The 22567-nt window shown below is 44.5% G+C and overlaps 1 protein-coding gene across 1 annotated transcript; it reads right to left on the bottom strand.

The window, feature by feature from the left end:
• Positions 1–11261: 11261 nt before the first annotated feature.
• On the bottom strand, positions 11262–20708 carry LOC123245554 (alpha-N-acetylglucosaminidase-like). The gene is made up of 6 exons (XM_044674500.1): positions 20332–20708; positions 20088–20235; positions 18824–18970; positions 18649–18734; positions 15480–15736; positions 11262–12650 (listed from the first exon to the last, which is right to left on the bottom strand). The coding sequence occupies exons 1-6, from the start codon at positions 20706–20708 to the stop codon at positions 11440–11442; spliced, it is 2226 nt and encodes a 741-aa protein (XP_044530435.1). The 3' UTR covers positions 11262–11439.
• Positions 20709–22567: the final 1859 nt, after the last annotated feature.

Genomic DNA, 22567 nt, shown 5'->3' with positions numbered 1-22567 from the left:
AATAGGGGTTAAGTTTGCCCAGGGTCACACAGCTAAGAAATATTTGAGACCAGATGAACCCAGGACCTCCTGTCTCCAGGACTGGATCTATTCATTGAGCAACCTAAATGCCCCTGAGGCTGTCTCTTCAATTAGAATGTAAGCTCTTTGAGGACAGTTACTCTGTCATTTCCCCAAGTAAGTAAGATTATGTTCCTTCTTCCAAACGCATAACCTGACCCAGGAGAGTAGGCTCATTATCAAGTATTTCTTAAGGAGACTTGGACATCTGACCAATTGGTGTGTTCCCATATCTTCATATATACAAAATAAACCATAACATTTCTTTCCACTGAAAGGTTATAGGTGTTACAGTTTGGGGCCATGAAATCCCAAACTCACACTTTGACACTGGACCTGGACACTGTGATGGTAGCTGGCTACTACAGGAAATAATGTTAAAACTGAAAGGAACCTTAGAGATCATGGAGTCCCCAGTCAAGATTTTGCAAATTCTGGAACTGAGGCTAAAAGAGGTTAAGAGACTTGCCCAAATTCACTTAGGCACATAGCTGAGTCTAACATTCAGGTTCCAACATTTAATCCAAAATACTTTACTATTACCCCACATTGAAGCCCTGACACATGGGTTCTTTGGCTTATTTATTTAAAAAGTCAACAAAGATGGGAGGAATAGAGAGAGGGATGGTAAGGGTAGGGAGTGGGGAGGGGGAGGTTGATGGCAGGTAAGAGATTTAAGCAGTCAATTCCTCTAAAGAAAGGGGTGACAGAGGAAAGCAAATATGGGATAGAAAGTTTGCTCTGCCCAATCCACATGTAAAATGAGAACTAATTAGAGTAAAAGTTGACTTCCAAAAACTTCAGAAATATGCTCCAAAGCAATTATACTGGATGGTCCTTTAGACCAAAGTTCATGATATTAAACTCTGGTTTCTACCAACAAGTATGTAACCACAACATTTCTTGTTTTCACTATTACTTTAAAAGATACCCAAAGAGCTGGGTGAGCTTGCTCTCTAGTTCTCACAATATCCAGGTCTGTCTGGAGACATCATGCTGTCTAGAGATCCTGAAGAGCCTTCAGAATCTGCCAACTCCCTCAAGGTGCTAAGGAATGGTCTAAGGGTTGTAATCAGGATTTTCAAATATGAACTGAAGTTAAAGATATTAAGTTCTATACATACAAGCACAATGTGCCTTCTTCAAAGAAAGTAGTCATTCGGCAATGCTGCTACATCTGTTCCCATAATCATATTTCAATCATAGAGCTAGAAGAGATCTGGAGGTCACTCTGTCCATTCCTCTTTTGACTCTCTCCAAACTCTACCCACCCTTTAAGAGTCTGTTCAAATTTCCTCTTTCTTCACAAAACTTCCAACATCATTTTAGTTTGTGGTGATCTCTCATAGTTTTCTGTCAGATATTAGATACTTCATTACATAGCGGAAGTCAGGTGATAAGGGTTCAAATTCTGCCCCTGAACTTAACTAGTTACATGTTTCACTTGAACTTCTGAGCATCAATTCTTTTCAACTGTAAGATGGGAAAATAATACCTGTAGTATCCAACAACTGGGTTATTTGGAAGGTCAAATGAGTTGGTGGATGTAAAACACTTTGAAAATCATAAAAAAAAAAAGCTATTATGACTTTATTACTGCCTTGAAACATTTATCTTGCCATATTAAACTTATTTCCTTCATCTAAATTTTCATCCTGTTATATGTTAATTTACCTTATCTCTCCATTCCCATTGGAATCTTGCCTTTCATTACCTTAAGAGTAAGAAGGGTATCTTCTTTTGTTTTGTTTTTAAAAAGCCCTTACCTTCTATCTTATTATCAATTGTAAGCCAAGAACAGCAAAGACTAGGCAACTGGAGTTAAGTGACTTGACCAAGGTTACATAGCTAGGAAGTATATGAGGCAATATTTGAACCCAAGTCCTTTGTCTCCAGGCCTGTTCTCTATCCAATGTGCTCCCTACCTGCCCCTGGTACCCTGTTTAATACTTCCAAATCTCCCTCAATGACCACTATAATGCTTTAGCTTACTCAGAGAATTTACTATTCAACAAGTGCTTGTTGAATTAGGTTGGACCTTTATTGGTTGAATGGTTTGTGAAATGCCATAAACAAAAGGATGCTACATAAAAGCTTTTGGAAGACAAGCTGATGTTCTGCATTTCACAACTGGGGAAACAAGTAGATGCACAAATGACTTGTGCAAGAAAGGAAAGAGAAATGATATTAGAAGAGAAACTGTGCCTCCATAAGTGTGCTAACTCTCAGTACTCAGACCACAACGGACCCTAGCAGAGTGACATTTAGGTCATGATTTACATGAATCTGTAGATCTTTTGAATAAAGTAAACAGTCCTTCCAATTAGCCAAGTAGCTATTTATTCGGAAGAACAATTCTACTAAGGTATTAAGATAAACTCTTACTTAAATGATTTTTAGCAGCCTGAGAGGAAAGTCGCCCAAATTAGATCCTATTTACACTTCTGTCAACCTTTGACACTGAATCAAGTGTGTTTCAACATATAGAATAGAAAGTAGCCTAATATAGGGGAAGATGTCCAAGGCTCCTAGCCAGTGGCAAATGATCTCCCTTCTCTGAACCTAGTCATAAAATGATAGGGTTGGACAAAATGCTCTAGGGTTCTGTATAGCTCTGAAATACTATATAATTCTTGAGAATGTCATTATGTTACTTCTGTTTCCTAGCAGGGACTCAGGCTCAGTCAATATTTTCACTTTCAGTGAAATTTAATTTCTAATCTAATTTTAATTTAATTTAACCAAGCCAGAACTGGTACATAGAAAGAGCACTGGAAGAAGAGTTCTTAAGCCTGAGTTTTTTCTATGACCTGTTCCATCTCTTGATAAATATATGATTTGGGGAAAATAATTTCCTTCTCTGAGCCTCTATTTTCTCATTTGTAAAATGGGGATATTATCACCAGTCCCTTGTGAGGAACTAAGGAAATCAAACATGTGACAGACAGCCAAAGAACAAGAAAGTATCCTAATCAAATAGTAACTGAGAATAGGCCCTATGCCCAGAGCAGCTCCGCCCTTATCAACTGCTGTACTTCCAATTTCCAGTAAGTGACAAGGCACTTCTGACCTGGCCCTGCTACCAGGCTATGACTGTGTAAACAGCAGCCTGGATAGCAGCAGAGTACTTGCGGAGGTAAGAGCAGTGGAAAGGATACTGGGTCTGAAGGAAGAAGGCCTGGGTTCCCATTCTAGTTCTACTGAGGAAACCTCAGAGCTCAGACCACAACTCACCTTGGTACAATAACATTTAGGTTTACCTATGTGACCCTGTCTAAGTCTAAGGACCCTAAGTCACTCAATTGATCTGAACTTCAGTTTCTGCATATGTAAAAAAAGGAAATTGATGTAAGGCTTCTCTAAGGTCCCTTTCAGCTCTAAACCCCTACCTATGATTCAATGACTATTTTGTCTTCTAGCCTCTGTTGTTTTGAAATCCTGCATTATTATATTTGAAATCCACACTGACACAGCTGCATGCTAGCTCCTTGTTCTTTGATTTGAAGTGAGAAGTGACGTTAACACTGAGGAGCAGGTTTCACACAGAGAAAAAGCTTTGATGTTCATTCATAGATTTGAATTATCTGCATGATAATGACCAGACATGAATTCTGTATATTCTTAACAGGTAGGACAATGGATTTCTTCTCAGCACACATACTGGATAAGAAGTACCCTAAACTAGGCATATGGGGAGAGTCTGGGGGGGGGGGGCAGGGGGGATGATAGCCTAAATCTGTAGCCACACATTTACTTAATGGAAACAATAGATGGCAACAACATACTAGATGTGAAAAAGGCAAACTGAGTAAAGTATGCCTCATATCAAATCACATGCCAAATATTACTTAAATCTGTACACGAGGCCTCACCAAGATTTGCTAGTCTTTGTTTCCTTTTCCTCCTGCATTTACCCAAGATCTTGGCCCTGAGACACGATACTCCCACTTGTTATTACTTCACTCTGACCTGTACAATTAGGCAACACCACAATCCAATAAGTGCAATGATTCAATTATTTATCTTCTGCTCTCCTTTATTGGGTGTATATATTTTTTTAATGAACAACAAATAGCAAGGGGAAAGCACCCAAGGGAAGTATTACATTTCTCTGAAGCTAATGTATTAGTTTGTTTGAATATAAAATCCAGCTAATAACCAGCTAGAAAGAGTGGAGAAGAATTTAGGAAGAGTATCTGCAAAGTCAGTTATGTCTACTCAATTACACTGAGGGAGTGGGGGGGGGAGTACAAAAGGAAAACTGATACCCATGCAATTCAATAATTCCATACATTTTTGCCCAAAAGGAGGATCATACAATTTAGCACCTTAGAGATAATTAAATGATAGAACATTTATATAGTGCTTTAAGATTTATAACTGCTCTCACTATACACCCTGAGGTGGATAGTACAAGTATTATCCCCATTTTATGGATGAGGCAGTTAAAATTCAGAGACACGGATTTGAAGTGTCAAAACCAGGATTTGAATTAAGGCACAAGATGGTATAGTGGAAGGACTTGAGGTCAAATCTTGACTGGCCTTTTATTACCTATGTGATTTTGAGAAAGGTCCTTAATCTCTCTTGTCCTCAGCCACTTTGTCAAATCATGAAGATGGACCAGATGATTTCTAAGGGCCTTTCTAATTCTAATTCCCATAAAACCTACCTAAGTGTCAGATTGTAAATTCAGTGCTCTTTCTACTATCCTAAACTGTCTCCCCTCCATCCCTAACTGGATCTGAGGCAGGAACATGGTTGCCTATACAGAAGCAAGGAGTATAATCTTAGGAGTCATCTCTCAATTCTAGCCTCCCAGACATTTCTCTGATAACCCCCTTAAAAGAGGGAAAGGAAGACAGAATATTCTTGGAAGAGAAGAATTGTCTTCACTTAAAGAATGACAGACTGGAGAGAGAAAAGAAAGGATGAGGAGGGGAAAAAACTGTCTTTCCTTGTTGAGGAGTTAAGACTATCTCTCCATGAAGAATAGAAGAAAGGAAAGGGAGGAAGAAGGGGAATAGGAAGAAAATATTAACATTCTTTTCTTGGAGGATTTAGCACAATAGCATTTAGCACAAATTGGCAAATAGTAGGCATTTAAATGTTTCTTGATTGATTGAAAAGATCTCTGAGCCCTTCAGAGGTGAGATGAAGCAAGAGAGTGATGAGGAAGTCTGTTATGCCTTAAGAGAAGAGGAGGAGGGATTCTTTCCCCTAGGACGATGGGAGGAGGGGGAATAATAAGGAAGAGGGGGAATAATGACTTTCCTTAGAGGAGAAGACCCAGGGACCTCTCCCTATTACATATTAGAGAGAGAATGAGGGGGAAGTCTGTCCTTCCTTGGAAGACAAAGATTAGACAGAGAATAGGGAAGGATGGAGAAGCCACTCTTTACTAGGAGAGAATGGCAGGGAAGACTCTTCCTTCGCAGACGAGAATAATTGGAAATGGGAGGCCTCTCTCCCCAGGGCTGATGAAAGGAAGGAGGATTTTTTCTCTAGGACGCATATAGAAAGATAGGGGGAGGAGGCTGGGGAGGACTTTCTCCCCAGGAATGATGTAAGGAAGGAAAACGGGAAGGGGGAGGACACTCTAGGTGGGACAGGATGGGAGAGATGAAAGAAGGGGGGGGGGGGACAGTTTTCACCGGGAGGGGCGGGAGGAGGGGGAAAGGAATAGGGAAGAGGGAGGAAGGGGGACTCTCTCCCTTCCCGACAGCCCCGCCCCTCACCTGGTCCCGGAGCTTTGGCCTGTGACAGGCCCCGCGGCCCACTACTGAAGTGGCCCTAGGCGTGGGCCAAGCGGCTAGTCCTCTTCAGGCAGTGCAGGCGACGAGGAGGCTCCGAAGCTGTCTCTGTTCAACAGCAACCGAAGGTCAGGAGCTGGAGGCGGCAGGACCCGGATATGGCGGGGTTGTGTCTCCTGGCCGGGAACCAGACTTCAGGAGTACCTTCTCAGTTTAACGTCGAAATCCACTCCGCCACCGCCGCCTCGGCCGCTGCTCCGGAAACGGCTGAGTAACAGCCCACCTAGCCAATCGCCACTAGGATCCCGACCAGCCAAAACCCGCCCCTAATGCATAATTCATAAGGTGACCCCCCAGCCTCATCTGCCACTCAGAGTCCTGAGTCGACTAATTATACCTCTGGAACCCCGCCCCGAGAGCCAATGAGCAACTATCGCCCCGATAAATTATGCAGAATAAGTGACGTGTTGTGGAGGACGCCCCCGTGCGGGCTGTTCCCTAGATGGCGCTGCTCCTCCCGCCGTAGCACCCGGGGAACAGCCGGGCCTGAGGCCGCGGAAGCCCCGGAGGGAGGGAGAGAAGATGACGGGAATGTACTGCTGAAAACTCAGCTGAGTTCCTGGCAAGGCGTGACGTCAAAGGCACTTTAAATGCCCCTGGAGCGGCTCCCTCCTCCCCTCCCCCTCTTCCCCACCCCATTCCGAACCCCTGTCCCTGTCAGGTGCTAAGCCAGAGGGAGCCAAGTGGGAATAGGCCCCTCTGGCAGACTCCTTCCAACCCCACCTCCCCGCACCCCTCCCAGGGTACTGAGGCCCGCTGGAAGGGCCAAGGCCCAGATCTGGAGAGGAGAAAAATGTGGCACGGCCCTTGTCCACCTACAGGCTGATGTGTGACACGGGGCATGCAACGCAAGCAACACCCTTAGCCCCCACTCACGGAAATGAGGAAAGACATGACGCATAAAGACAATAAGGATAAAAACGAGCAAAAGGAGAAACGCGGTAGTCACCGATTACCTCGTATTCCTTCTGATGTCCCCTTCCCAACATTTACACTTGACCTTGGATAAACTATACAGCAGCCAGTATCTGAATTGGGCACCACGCATTAGAAAGATTACATTATTTAATGTCATTTTATGTGTTCACTTTCGGTTCCCTTTGCTCTCTCAGGGCCTCTGCATGCTATGTTCATGGAAGAGCTTGCATCTATCTTAGAGACTTATTAAAGATAGGCGCAGATATTTTCAGTGAAAGAGGTCTAGAGACCTGGGTTGGAATGTGACCTTGACTTCTCTGAGGCTCAAATTAATTTCTACACCCAATAAAAATAATAATAGTTTTGCCTATTTTGGTCATTAACTAATGATTATAAGAAGAGGGATTAAAACTGCCCTAAGCCTTTTGAGATAGCCTGTACTGCAGAGACATATATCCTCCAACAAGACATTCTTCCCAATCCATTCTTCACCTCATCCTGTTCAACTTCTGTCCCCTTCTTTTAATAAATCCTCTATAAGGAATCTACTCAATCTTTTGAACTGGAGAGCTCTTGAAACGGAATAGATGCTTGTTTAAGACACTGGCTAAAGATGATTCCAGAGGACTGATGACAAAAAAAATGTGTGGTACTCACCTCTTGACACACATTTTTGGACATCAATAACATATCCCTTAGAATATTAGCTCCTCGTGTGTAGGATATGTTACTTTTAAATTTGGATCCCAAGCACTTAGTCTGTTTTGTTTTGTTTTCACAAGCTCCTCTCCACCCACATCTCACATTTGTTCATTCATTTGGCAATGTGTTTTGCTTGATTATGCTAATTTTTTCAACAGAAGTTGTTTTTTTTTCTAACCATGGCAGGGAGGGGATTTAAAAATATTATATTATTTTACTTATTTATTATGTATTTATTTTTTTTAAACCCTTAACTTCTGTGTATTGGCTCCTAGGTGGAAGAGTGGGTAAGGGTGGGCAATGGGAGTCAAGTGACTTGCCCAGGGTCACACAGCTGGGAAGTGTCTGAGTCCAGATTTGAACCTAGGACCTCCCACATCTAGGCCTGACTCTCAATGCACTTAGCTACCCAGCTGCCTCCTAAAATATTATTTTAAAAAGAAGAAATGGTGTGGATAACCATGGACCAGGCAGGCTTGGCTGTTGGTTATCATTTATTCTTGCAACATGTCCAAACCACTTTTTTTCTCATCATACTTCTCTCTGATAAAATAATCACTGTGATATCACCCAGGAAATGGATATTCAGAAAAAGACATGAGTCTCTCATACAGCAAGAATAAGAATAAAATATAAGAAGCTCAAGTTCAATGAAATATAAATATAAGGAGGTAGTGGTGAATAGAGCACATGACAGGCAAGTGTCCTATCTAAGAAAGGGGTCAAATGTTTCCTCTGCTTGCTAAAGGGCATGTGCTACACAGGAACAATAATTCATTCCTTAATGTCCATAACTAGAATGTGACAATTAATCTAGGAGGATCTATCTCTCAGACTTTTAAGAGGAACTGAGGGTAGCTCCATCTATTCCCTTGCTTTCTCATTTGAGCTTGTGGCTTTAGGATTCAGTCATTCCTCCTTATGACTTCTTAGCCAGAGAAATGAGAGGAATTATTTCCTTCCCTCAAGATCCCCCCAGTACCATGAGCACTAAACAATGAGAATTCAGGTTTCCTTAGGTAAGATACTAGATTTCAAGTCCCTATTTCAAGCCTCTTCTGTTTTGTCAGCCTCCCAAGCACAGGTGCTTGAAGAAAAATACTGAAAATGTGGATGCTGCATAAGTTCAAGGAAACAGAAGTTCCAGTCATTGCTGGCTGCCCATCAGCAGGGATTTCCTATACCCTCAACATTTCATAGAGAAGATATTCCATGGCCGGGAGAAAACTCCAGGGGGATGCTACAGCTGAAAGGACTAAGATAGCCCAGGGTAGCCAGGAGGTCCAGATTTGTGAATTACACAGCACAGATCAGGGGGAAAGTAAAATATTTGTTCAGCGGTTCCATAAAGTACATTTATTTGAACAGAATAAGGGGCAGTTAGGTGGCTCATGGATAAAGAGCCAGGCCTGGAGATGGGAGGAACTGGATTCAAATCCGACCTCAGACAGTTCCTAGCTGTGTGACCCTGAGCAAGTTATTTAACTTCTATTGCTCAGCTTTTACCACTCTTTCGCCTTGAAACCAATTCTCATTTTTGATTCTAATTCAGAAGATAAGAGTTTAATTTAAAAAAGTATACTTCATGTTTTAAGTATTTAATAAGAGCTTTGAAGTCTGGTATTTTAAGCATTTTTAGTAATGGAAGGGAAAATATATATATTATCCACACATATAATCAATATGGAAGTTTCCTTTTTTTCCCCTTTCCCCTCCAGAGTTAGGTGAAGACAAAGGGAAGTCCATGAATCAGAAACTCCAAAAACTAACTATGCTGGAAAGGAACTTAAGAGATTTAACTTTCTTGTTTTGCACATGAGAAAAACTGAGGCTCCCTGTTCTCATCTAGCTAGGAAGTAGCAAAGATCAAATTTGCTCCAAAGCTGTTCCCACCCTATTCCAGAAGAAGAGGCACAGAGGATTAAAGAGGGCTTACTTACTATCCCTGCTATGTTCATATTCAGCATGGAAACCACAGTCTCTACTACATGGACCTCCAGTAGTCAGAGTAGGCCATGGGCCCACATTATGTGCTGAAGAGAGCAGCCCATTTCTCATCTCCACCCTATAGCTTCCCCTACTCCCCAACAGCCTTACACTTGACTAGGAACATCCTGGGTCAGACTACCTCAATCCAATCCTGCTTCAGCATCTTCAGATTTCCAAGCACTCCAGCTCAGGTTTCATTCATACAGAAAATACTGTGTGCCTACAGTGTGCAGAACACTTTGTTAAGTTTTTAAGAGTAGGTCAGAACAAAGTTGAAATAATACAAAATACTGGACGCTCCAAAGCTTTTCCAGATCCCCACACACTTCAAACCTATAACTGGCTGGGAAATGGGAAGGGTAATGAATGGCCCCAGAAGGGTAAAACCCACATCTACTATGCCTAAGGGTAGGGATGAAAACTTCTTGGAACTCTCACCTAGGACATCCACATGGCCCTGGGCAGCTGTCACCAAGCTGGGGTCAGTCACACTAAGCTGAAGCATCCCAAGGAAACTGGAGGACAGCTATTAGGCCCATGTAACCCTTTACAGAAGACCCTGTGACCTGGCAGTACACACTGAGTGGGCAAGACACATCACTTGGAAAACAAATTGTTGCTTCCTTCCTTAGCTGCACCTAGGAATGTCCCCCCTCCCTGATCCAACCGATATATCTGGTTTTTGGCCCCTCCTCTTCTCCCACTTTTGAAGTTGTCCATAGAATTAGCTATTGGACAGAAGCAGGCGGAAAAGCTTGTGATGAAAACTACCTTCTCACCAATAGAGAAAGATAAAGAGACCAGCAAGAGACACATTTTAGAGGCACAAAAAGGAGTGACTGGAAAAAATGGGAGACAAAAGGGCTACAGTTAGGGAGAAGCTACAGAGGCTGGTCCAGCCTCTGTATCTAAGTGCTAAGTGCAACTCCTTTTACTTAAGCCCCTAGCCTCCCTTGTTGTGTCTATTTCATTATTTCAAGGCCAATAAGCCTTCACTGCCACTTTCTTCATACTTCCTGCCTCTCTCCCCAAGTCTAGTCTGCTGTTAGCTGTCACCTTCTCTGACAGCTGAGTGGAAGAAAATGAAGCAAGGGGCACAAGCTAGAGCCAAATCTAGGTGCTCTGGCAGCTGAATGGGGGAAAAGGTGAGAGATGGATTTTGCCTGTCATACTCATCATGTTGTCCTACCTATACACACTGCTTCTCGGGGTCCTACCCAGACAATCATAGACAGATATGTAATTTATTCACTGATTGGTATAAAAAATGTTGGTTTGATGTCTAATTCTAGAGTAAGGGAGAGAATGATGTGGATTTGTTGTTGTTTAGCTGTTTTCAGTCAAGTTCAACTCTTTGTGACTCCATTTCAGGTTTTCTTCACAAAGGTACTAAAATGGTTTGCCACTTCCTTTTCCAGCCCACTTTACAGATGAAGCAACTGAGGCAAATGATAAGGTATCTTACCCAGGGTCACAGTTGGTAAATGTCTGAGGCTTGTTTTGAACAGAGAACTTTCTGAGTCGTGGCTGGATGTTCTATCCACTTTGCCTCCTAGTGGTTCCTCCATTACCCTTATTTCATAGGACCCACTTTCTATCCCCAAACCTTCACCTCTCTTCTGCTCACCCAATTAAAAGGGTCTCTTCAGTGAGTGCAGTCCCTGGCTCAGGAACCAGTCACAACCTAGTAATAGATGAGAGAAAGAGAGAGAGAGAGAGAGAGAGAGAGAGAGAGAGAGAGAGACAGACAGACAGACAGACAGACAGACAGACAGACAGACAGAGACAGAGACAGAGAAAGAGACAGAGACTATCTCCAAGAACTGTCCATGGTTTTACAACTGATTCCCCTCCCAGGGTCCCAAGTTAGGCCACTGATAGGATTGAAGGTCCAAGGAGGAAGCTCAAGAATGTAAGTTATGAGTTGGCGTCCCAGGTGGAGCCAGTGAGGGGTGGGTCACAAAGCTCCTGCTTGAAACTTTGGGTAATACTTGAGGAAGAATTTCCTGGCTAAGTCCACAGTGTCCCCCTGAGGCTGGGTGGGGAACTTCTCCCTCCCCAATACAAAGTCCTGGCCCAACAGGAAGGCTTCATTCTCAAACTGGTTCTGGTGGAAGGGGGTGCCCTCAGCCAGGCTCTTTACCAGCATCTCCACAAAGAGCTTCCATCGGGGAGCATAGTAGCCAGCCACAAGTCCTGCCAGCTGTTTGTTGGCATAGTCTAGGATGTTGCCTGTGGGTCCCCACAGAGTCAGCTGGTAGCGGGCATTCTGCTCAAAACGCCAGGCCTCAGCTTCACTGACTGCCATCTCCCGAGCCTGCTCCAGCCAGCTACCTAGCAGGAACCGCTCATCAGTCCCCAGCAGCTCATCCAGGGAGGGCAGTAGGTCAAAGACCAGCAGGCCACCAGCACTGAGCAAGGCTGGCATTGATCCTGCCTCAAAGGCTGTCCTGAGCTCCCCATAGTACAGGCTCACCAACTCCTGGGCCACCTGACGAGTGACATCCAGAAGGTCATAACGGAAGGCAGGGCTGGTTGCCAGCTGTGGGGCTGCTTCCAGCAGCAACCTCCAGGCCTCAAATACATCACTCCGATTATACCAGACAGAGAAGTCCAAGTGAAGGGACGGTCGCTTCACCAGTGGGCTGTGGTTATGGCCAGTGCAGTTTTCCCAAGAACAGTTGTAGACACTTCGTAGCAGCAGCCTCCAGGCAGCTTCCGTCTGGGGGTGGGGAGTCCCATATCGCTGGGCTGCAAAGCCTGCTACCCAAGCCCCAAGGTCAGGAAAGGGGTCCTTCCTCCAGCCCAGCTCAGCCATTAGGGCATAGACCACTTCGTTCTGATTGATGCCCTCTGGGACTATGCCTGTACCCACAATGGTAGTGTTGGGAAAGAGACGTGCAGTTGAGGGTCCCCTGTTTACAGCATCTAACACCCCAAAAAGCCCATGGTTTCCCCCAAAATTGTGCAGCATGCACCAGATAAAGGGCTGGCCATAGAAGGAATTGGTGTGGGAGTAGACAGGCTGAGACTCAGCAAAGAGGTCCAAGATGAGAAAGCGGCCACGGGGCACAGCCTCCATCACAGCCTTCACCTGGGGGGGTTTCCAGAAATCTGGCTGATGCTGAAAAAGCCAGCCCTGGAAAAGCCACACAGCATCAACATCCACTGTAGGAATAAGGCATGGGAGAAGAAGGGATAGCTGGTGAGAGGAGGAAACATCTAGGTCTCTTCCAAAGAGGATACAAGGCCTAGAAAAACAGTTACAAGAACACAACCCCCAAGTATGGACCTATCTTACCTTGGACCTCCACACACCTAGCTCCACTTCTGTCTCACTGCCTCCCAGGACCTCCCTCCCTAGTCAGTCAATCAGTTACCAAGAAGCATTCATTAAGTGCCCACTACGTGTAAAGGTCTATACTAAGTATCAGAGATGCAAATAAAGGGAAAAAACAATCCTTGTCCTCAAGGAGCTTACAGTCTAAAGGGAGAGACAATATACTAACAAGAAGTACAAACAAGATACAGATAGGATAAGGAGATAGTCACCCGAGGGAAAGCATTTGTATTAAGGGAGTTCAGGAAAAGTTTCCTGTTGAAGGTGGGATTTTTAGATCAGAAACCAAGGAAAAGCAGAGAGGAGGAAGAGAAATCCAGGCATGAGGGACAGTCAGCAAAAAGGCAAAGACATGGGAGAAAGAGTCTTCTTCAATGAATAGCAAGGTTAGTGTCACTGAATAATAGAGTAGATGGAATGGAGTAGGTGTAATTAGGCTTGAAAGGTACCCTTGGGGAGGGGGAGCTTTTGAAAGCTAAAGAGAGTATTTCTTATCAGTACCAAATGTAGTTGATTCTGGAGGTGAGTGACCAAATGAAAAGTTAGCATGGTCAGACTTGTACATTAAGACCACTCTGCCAGCTGAGGGAGGTGGGGGGGGGGCACGTAAGGCCAGGAGACCATTCAGAAAGTTACCGAAATAGTCCAGGTGTGAAATGACGAGAGTCTGGACCACAGCTGGGGAATTGTCAGAGAAGAAAAGGACTCATGTGAAAAATGTTTCAAAGTGAGAGGATCTGGATTGGTTATGTAAGGAAAACAAAAAGTGAAGAATTGAGGATTACACCTAAATTGTAAGTCTAGGTGACTGGGAAGATGATAATACCTTCAAAAGTAACAAGGAAATGAGGGCAGCTAGGTGGCTCAGTGGATTGAGAACTAGTCCTGGGTACAAGTCTGGCCTCAGACAGTTCCTACCTGTGTGACCCCGGGCAAGTCACTTAACCCTTATTGCTTAACCATTATCACTCTTCTGCCTTGGAACACAGTATTGATTCTAAGACAGAAGGCATGGGTTTTAAAAAAGAAGTAATAGGGAAGTTAGGAAGATGAGAGGCTTTGGGGAGAATGGGCCAGGAACCAAAGCAGAGAAGTTAAGGTAGGATAAACAGATCTGAGAATGATCAATAGGGTTGAATCCATGGAGCTGGTGAGAAAGGTAGAGAAGAAAGAAAAGAGAGGGCCCAGGACAGAGCCCTGTTGGACACTCATGGTTAGTAACCTGGACAAAGTCCCAGCAAAGAAGAATGAGGGATAATCTCACAGCTAAGAGGAGAACCACAATAAAATGTTTTCAGATAAATCTAGAGAGAAGAGGGAATCAAGGTAAAAAGAGAGGAAGAAATTATAGAAGGCTGCAGAGAGGACAGCATGGATGAGGATAGAGAAGAAGCCATTAGACCTGGCAATGAAAAGATTGTCAGATAACACTGAAGGGAAGGTTGGAAGGCAGACTGCAGAATTAGGAAGAGAATGAGAGAAGAGGCACTGGTTGTAGGCAGCCTTCTCTAGGAGGTCAGCCACAGAAGAGAGGAGAATGATCAGGGTTGGAGGGTCAAGAGAGGATTTCTGAGGACAGTGGAGACCAAAGCACGCTTGTGGGCCAAGGGGTAAGCAACCTAACTAGACTGGGAGAAGCTCATGTTTACAGAGTGAACAGGAATGAGGGAGGGTGGAGAGAACAGGATCAAGGAGCTTTTGTCTGGGAGGCAACAAAATGACTTGGCTTCAAGTCCCAAAGGAATGACCAAAAAAGTGCTTTTCAGCAGAAAAAGTAGAAGAGAGGAAGACAGGAGACATGGCCTGCAGCCTAGATCTTAGCCAAGTTACTTCCCCATATACAAAATGGAAGGGTTGCTCTAGGGAAGCATAGGGTCACAGACTAAAAGTTGTAGAATTTTCAGAAATCACTTGGTCTAACCTCATGTTGGTGAACCTGTGGCACACCTGTTGGAGGGGGCTGCTCTCCTCCTCCTCTCCACAGGCACCTGAGGACATTTTTCACATCACCTGCCCCTCTGCCCAGCAGCCCAATGGGAGCACTTCCTCCCTCACCTGTCTGGGGTAAGAGGGTGGTTCACATGGATGTGAGGATGTAGTTTCAGCACTTGGTCTCTGAAAGGTTTGCCATCACTGGTCTAACCCCTTCACTTGAGGAACAAGAAGACAGTGGCTCCCAGACTCTAGTGACCTGCCCAGTAAGTGTTCAAGGCAGAAAGCAACACCAAGTCCTACTCTAATGCTTACATTTTGCAATGAATCTAGAAACTCTGGGCCAGAGTTTGAGCAGCAATCACTGTAATAGCTTATATTTATAGAGGACTTTAAGCTCTGCCAAAGTCTTGACATACATTATTTCATCTGGTCCTCAGGATGACTCAAGGCAGGAGGGGCTATTATTATCCCCATTTTACAGAGGAAGAAACTGAGTCTTAGAGAGATTTAAGTGCTTTGCCTAGGGTCACAAGGGGAGGTGAGACTGATTCAAATCACAACAGTAGGCCTGTACTCACCACCACCCTCCTTCTCCACACACATTCCCCAAACCTCTTAATTTTCTTGGCTGATATTCTCCTCAACTCCCCACCTCACTTTGCTAGATGTCCTGCCTTTTGTGTCTGTCTCCCTCAGCTACCCTCAGCACCTTCCCTCCTCACCTGCAACCATGGCTTCATAGACTGCAGCTGTGGCAGCAGCCAGGTAGGCTGGCTTAGAGGAAGGGGGCTCCATTTCATTGAAGATGTCAGCACTATAGATGTGGTCAGTGCCAAACTCCTTGGTCAGTTCCCTCAGGAAGAGGCTCCCAACAACTGGGAATAAGGAGTCTTCAGGGGCCAAGAGGTAGGAGCAGGAGTAAGTACAGTTGAAGTGGCCCCACATGCCCAGATTTGTGACATTGGCCTGAGGGAACACCCTGGAGGAGAAGGAAGAAACAATGGTATTCGGAGAACGGATGGGGGAGAGAGGTGATAGGAGAGACCAGAGAAACAGGATCACATAGATGGAGAGAAAATTTGACCAGGGAACATCCCCATCCCTACAGAGCCCCACAAAGGGGACTCCAGTGTCAAAGTGGCCCTCTTGGAAAAGAAGCTAGGGGAAAAGGGGAAGAAGTTGTCCCTTTCCATATCTTCACTGTACCCCAACACAACACTTTCTTTGTGTCAAAGTGTTTCCTACTTTTGGGGGGTTAACTATCAAAATAAAGAAAGGGTTCACAATCCTTTCTGTGATATGAACCTCTTTTGACAATCTGGTGTAGCCTCTAGAGCCATTTTCAGAATATTTTCAAATTCAAAAAGTAAAATACACAAGATCACAAAGGAACCAATTCTATGAAAACAATTATTAAAATATTAGAAAAAACCAATCACCAAGAACTCCAGGGAAAGCAATCATTATATTCTGGAACATTGTTACTGATAAACTACAGCTAGAATTAGATGATATTTAGTGGAAGGCAAGAAAGGAGGAACAAAGGCAAGGGGCACTGTGAAGAGGCTCAACGTAAGTGATTCTAGTGTAAGTGTCCTCTGTAACAAGGATGTTTTAAGAGCTTCTGGAAAATTCATGGTTGTAGTGGAAAGATAGTTGGACTTGGGAGTCAGGATTCAAATCCTACTGCAGACATTTCCTAGCTAAGTGACACTGAGCAGTTGCTTAACCTTTTTCAGACTCAGTTTCCCCTGCAAAATGGTGATGACCATAAAGGAAGCACTCACTTGGCAGGGATGCTGTGAGAATCAAGTGAAATAATGTATGTAAAGTGCTTTGCTAACTTTAGAAAGCTATATAAGCATCAGCTCTCATTACCACTTCCTAGCAATGTGACCTTGGATAAGTCACATTTAACCTTTCTCAGTCTTAAGTTTCTTCACTAGTAAAATAGTGAGGATCTATACTACCTACCTCTTGGGATTGCTATTTTGAAGAAAGTATTTTTGTCACTTAAATTGCTATATAAGTGAGTTATCAGTATGATTAGTGATCATATAAGTCTACCTATCCTCTTACACAAGAGATGAGGGGGCTGACTTCTATGTTGGTTGTCTCCCTTTAGAATGTAAGCTCATTTCCAGAAGGGAACTGTTTTATTCTTTGTGCTTGCATTCTCACTACTTCTTCCAGCACACAGTCAGTGCTTTACTGCTTACTGAGCATAATGCTTGTTGGGTTGATTGGCCATCAAGGTCCAAAGCAGGGAAGTGACTTTTTCCAAGGTTACACAGCTAGGTAGTAGCAGAGTCAAGGCTGTAATCCAAGACTTCCAACCCTTGGATCAAGGTTCTTTCTGCTTCTGGTTCTTTCTGATGGGAGAATGTTCATCTCCCATCAATAAAGTATTTCTCAGTGGAACGGGAGCTTGACTTAGAGAGGAAGTACTCAAGTTCAAATCCCAACTTTGCCACTTCCTCTTTTGTCATCACAGACAAGGCACAACTTTTCAAAGATTCAGTGTAATCAAGCAACCAATCTTTCTTAAGCATCTTCTATATGTCATGTCAGATGGTGGGAATACCAAGCAGACCTTGGTAGGAAGGCACTAACACTGGAGGATCAGGGGAAGGCTCAAAGCTTTTCCAGTTCCAAATCTGTGAACATGGGTAGAAGCAATACAGAAATATTTTCTACCATTTTGCATATAAGAAAATGAATGCTCAGAGAGAAGTGACTTGTGTCTAATCTGGGAACTGTAAAAGATGGGGCACCAGGGATGTTAAAATGTGACCTAAATGGTTTGTGGGTACACACACTGGGTTGAAGGAGAGACAGGATCAACCAGGATAGGGAGACCAGGGTTCACTGCCAAGCTGTTGTTAACTGACAGGAATGGCAGTTAGGCCAATGGTCACCCAGCTCACCACTAGGCCAGGGTCTATGGAAACAGCAGGCAAGGTAAAAGTTTATACTGTTTAATTGTGAGTAACTAAATAGGATGGGATAGGGGATTCTGCACTTGAAAACCTAAAGGGCAAACCACACAGGCAAGGGGAGGACTTGACTACTCTAATCTAATTGACCTGAGCCAGGCAGGGCCCAAAGGAACAGTACCGGAGTCACTGGGAAGGCTGCTTCAAACCTGGTTCCAGCCAGGTTTAACCAGCACAGCTAAAGGGCCTGACAGTGGCTTTGAGGGTTCTCTCGGTAATCCAAAGATGATCACAGGATGCCAAGAGCCAAGGTGATTCAAAGTACCCAGGTAGAGAGAGTGAGCTTGAGATGCTGTCCACCAGATCCCAAACCACTTCTCCACTTGGTGCAGCTCTGCAGGTCTTGTCCACTTGCTGAAAGCCTTCACCTCTCAGGATCCCAGGGAATCAGGATGCAGGGTTTCCTTAACTCTGAGATCTCCCAGAGCTAGCAACAGTTTGTGCCAACCACTAATGGAGTCTCCCAGAGCACAAGCCCATGTCCTGCTCCTTCATTTCATCTTGGAATCCTCCAACCCTTCCAATCCTCTAGGTCCAACACTATTGCTAAATAAATTACTAAATAAACCCTCACAACAGAACCAAACCTAGATTTCCTCTTTTTTTCTATCACTTTATACTTTTTTCTAGAGGAAGGCAGTGGAATGTCATGTGAATTAAGAGCTGGAAGGGATTGTCCTTACAGGCTGTCTAGTCAAACCTCTTAACTATATAATCGAGGAAACTAATAGTGGAAAGGCTAAGGGACTTGTAAGGTCATACAGATGAGCCAGGATTCAAACCTAGTTCCTTAAACTCCAGATTTGGCATGCTTTTTACTGCCTCTCCTAGACAAGACCTTTGAATCATACAGAGATTTGCCATCTATGGTCCTGCCTTGTTTTCACTTACTCACCTAGTAAATGCCTTGGGGATATGTCCAGCAAATGCAGGAAGCACTGGCTTCATCCCAAAAGATCTCATCCTCTCTAGAATCCGGTGCTGGAGAGGGAAAGGGGAGGGACAGCTGGGTCAGGATTATCAGGAACCTCCTCACTCAGCCCAAGGAAGCCTCTCCACTGTCCCATTACCTGTAGGTAAGACTGCTTAAGGTCCCAGGAGGAGGGCAAAGGACCACCCCAGGTGTGCAGGTTGCCCATTCGCCCCCATGCCAAGAAGGCTGGACCAGTAAAGTACTCATCTATCTCTGTCTGGTTCAGACCCAAAGTCAAGTACACCTGGGGAAAAGAGATAAAAACAATGATAAACTCTTGTCCAATTTATGAAGTCACCTCAATCTATAGTTCATTTCATCCTCATAATTCCATGAGGTAAGGCAAGCAAACATTATCATCCCCATTTGACTGAAAAGAAAACTGAGGCCTGGGTCTGGTAGAGAAATCTTCTGATTTCTGGTCTAGTACTTTCCCAACTATACTAGGATGCCTCTCATTTGGCTCTCCCAGCACCCATTTAGATAAGTAAGGCATCAACCAGGACAAGTTAGAAGTGGGCTCACAGAATGACAAAACTGGAAGAGATGGTCTCATCCAAACCCTCATTTTACAGAGAAGGAAACTGAGGCCCAGGGAAGGGAAATAATTTGTTTTCCTCATAATAAAAAGGGGAGGAAGAAAAAGGAAAGGGGAAGAAAAGAGATGGAGGAAAGAGAAAGAAGGAAGAAAGTAGGAGGAGAGAAAGGAAAAGAGAGAGAGGAGAGGAGAAAGAGAAAAAAGAGTAAAAGAGAAAAGAAGGGAGAGAGAAGTAAAAGAAAAGAAAGGAGAGGAGAAGGGACGGATGAAGGATGAAGAGAGGGAAAGTAGAGATGGAAAAGGAGGGAAAGGAAGAAAGGAGAAGAGAGAGAAAGGGAGGAGGAAGAAGGAAAGAGAGAAGGCTAAAGGGAAGAGGAAAAAGAGGAAGGAGTAAGAGAGGGAGAGGACAATGAAAGGAGAGAGTGGGAGAGGAAAGAGAGAATGAAAGAAAAAAGGTGAAAGGAAAGAGAGGAGGGAAGGAGAATGAAGAGGAGGGAGAGAAAGGGAAAGGGGAAAAGAAGAACGGAAGGAAGAGAGAGAGGCAGGAGGGAGACTAGGGACAGAGCAAAAAAAGAGGCTGAGAAATAAGGGAGAGAGGAAAGAAAGAGTGAGAGAAGGGGAAGAAGAGGAGAAAAGGGAGGAATAATAGATGGAGAAAGGAGTGAGAGAGAAAGGGGAGTGAGGAGGGAAGAAGAGGAGGAAGGAAGGAGGAAGGAATAAAAGGGAGGAGATCGAGTTGCCCGGCAGGGGCAGAGCGCTGGACGAAGTCCCCTGGAACAGGCAGGACCTAACTCTCCACTCTCTCGGCCCAACCTGGACCTACCCTCCTCCAGACAGCCTCCTGCCCTACGGGGGCCAGCACCAGGTTGATGCCGTTCAGGGCCATCCAGTCGATCTCTCGCTCCCAGCGCTCCCAGCCCCACCACACGAAGGAGTAGCTGGGCGTGCAGATGTTCAGATAATAGCGGTACCTACGCGGAAGTAGAGGGAAGGTGAACCTCAGGTCTGGTACTCCTTTCCAGCCCCTTTCCCCACCCCACCCCACCCCACCCACAGTGCCCCGTTACCTGTTGGGCGTGGTCTCGATGAGCTCTGACGGCACTGCGGGCAGCTGCTCTGGCAGGCGGAGCTGCACTCCCGACCAGGCCACTTGGCAGCCGCAGAAATCGCGCAGATAGCGGTGTAGCCCGGCCGCAGCCGCTACGCCGCTGGAGCCCGTCACCTGCACGGGGCTCCCGCCGCCGCCAGTCAAGCTGTACGTGTCGGCGACCGGCGCCAGGTCGTGCTGAACGGACACCGAGAACCCAGCGGCCGCCCGGGGTCCCAGCAGCCTTGTTAGCAGGCCCCGCACAGCCGCTGCCTCACGAGCCTCGTCCTCAGCTATATCGGCCCCCGCCCAACTCACGATTAGTAAGGACAACACTGTAGCTGCCGTAGCCACCATAGCTCTCAGCTCCCGGGCCCTGGAGCTCAATTCTCACTTGCCGTGACCAATAGCCAAAGGCTCCGAAGGGGGCGGTACCGCTGCTACCCAATCAGCGTCCGTCTTCCTGTGCATGTGACACCTAGAATTTATAAGGACCTTTCGTGCCTTCCGGTTTGGTTTATGAAACTAAGTCTGGTCAAACTTTTGGAGCAGCGTGTGATTTCTCCTCCTGGGAAGTACTTGTCAGTAAGTGCTTTTTCTCTTGTGGAACTAGGGGCCCAGTGACTAGATGGAATGCTGAACTTGGGGATCAGGAAAACTGGTGTTGGACCCTGAGCAATCATCTTAATTTCATTCATCCTGTTTCCTCATCTGTAAAATGAAGCCAAAAGCAGCACCTTTCTCACAGGGTTGTTATGAGGCTCAAATAACAATGTTTAAAAGGTTTTGTAAACTTTAAAGCAACAAATGCTAGCTACTACCACCAATATTGCTAGTCTTGTCTGTATTTCTGTAATCAAACGTTCATTAAGCACCTGCTATGTGCCAGAGACTGTACCAGCAGCTGATGAGAAGACAAAAATAAAATAATCTCTATGCTTGTCCTATCTCCCATGAATTTGAAGTCAGAAGAGAGACTTGTCTCATTTTATTTTTATCATCAGGATCTAGCATTGTGCCTTTCACATAAAGGAGACTTTTAACAAATGCATGTTGAATTTTATTGGAGTGCCCTCTGCTGTGCTCATGAAGCAGCTTTGTGTGGAGGAAGAAACACTGAGTCTGAGGTCCAGAAACCAGCTTCAAGTTCCAGCAATGAAACTGATTTTATGTACTTTAATGTCCTCACTTATAAAATTGGAACTAACAAAATCTAGAGCTTTTAGAGACTAGAGATCATCCAGATCAATTCAATCAACTCAAAATAGAAATGGATCCCTGCTGTATATTGACTTAGAAAACCACAAATTAACATCATCATTGTTGTATTTTTATTAAACATGTCACAATTACATTTTAATCAGGGTGGGGTTACCAGAGACCAACTCTTTATTTTATAGGGGAGGAAATTGAGGCCCTGGTAGGGGATTTGCCAAAAGTCAGGCAAGGGAATAAACAGTAGAGCTAGAATTCATACACACACACACACACACACACACACACACACACACACACACACATGCACAATTTCAGAGTTGGAAGTTTCTTCACACCATCTAGTCCAATATGTATTGGATTAAGGATACCCTTTACAACATATCAGATAAGCAGATCTTAATTAGCACACCATCATCAAGGAAGAGGAGCCCAATGTTAAGCGGTTGACACTAATTATTAAGAAGTGCCTAAGTTTACCTCTTTGTACCTCTTTGTACCTCTATTTGACCTACTTCTGCCTTTGGAGGCTTTGTCAAAAGATTTTAGATAGAAAAGACCAAACTAGTCATCTAGTCCAGCCTCTTCCTATTACAATATAAGAAATTGGTCTGGAAAGATTGGGTGACTTATCCAAAGTCGAATAAGTTCATTAGTGGTAGAATTGGGATTTGAAACCAGGTCCTCTGACTCCAAATCCAGCAGAGAATTACCATAAAAACATTTGTAGACAGCTACCATATGCCCTTCCCCAAGCTAAACATCCTCAGTTAGTTCCTCATTCCCTAGAACCCTTCTCACCCCACCCCACTCCAACCATACAACGTGGGTGCTTATCTTTTCCAAGAAGTTCTTGGAAAAAATCTTCTACTAAGGAATGTCTGATCACTTCTCACCTTTGCTGGCTCATCATATAAAACCTTTGCCTTACTTGTGGGTGTCCCCCAAGGTTCTGTTCTAAGTTCTCCTCTCTGGTATATATATATATATATATATATATA

Source organism: Gracilinanus agilis, chromosome 4 (genome assembly GCF_016433145.1).
Source record: "Gracilinanus agilis isolate LMUSP501 chromosome 4, AgileGrace, whole genome shotgun sequence".
Taxonomy (NCBI): domain Eukaryota; kingdom Metazoa; phylum Chordata; class Mammalia; order Didelphimorphia; family Didelphidae; genus Gracilinanus; species Gracilinanus agilis.
The sequence above is the reverse complement of the archived record's forward strand: the minus strand, read 5'-3'. Positions and strand labels throughout refer to the sequence as shown.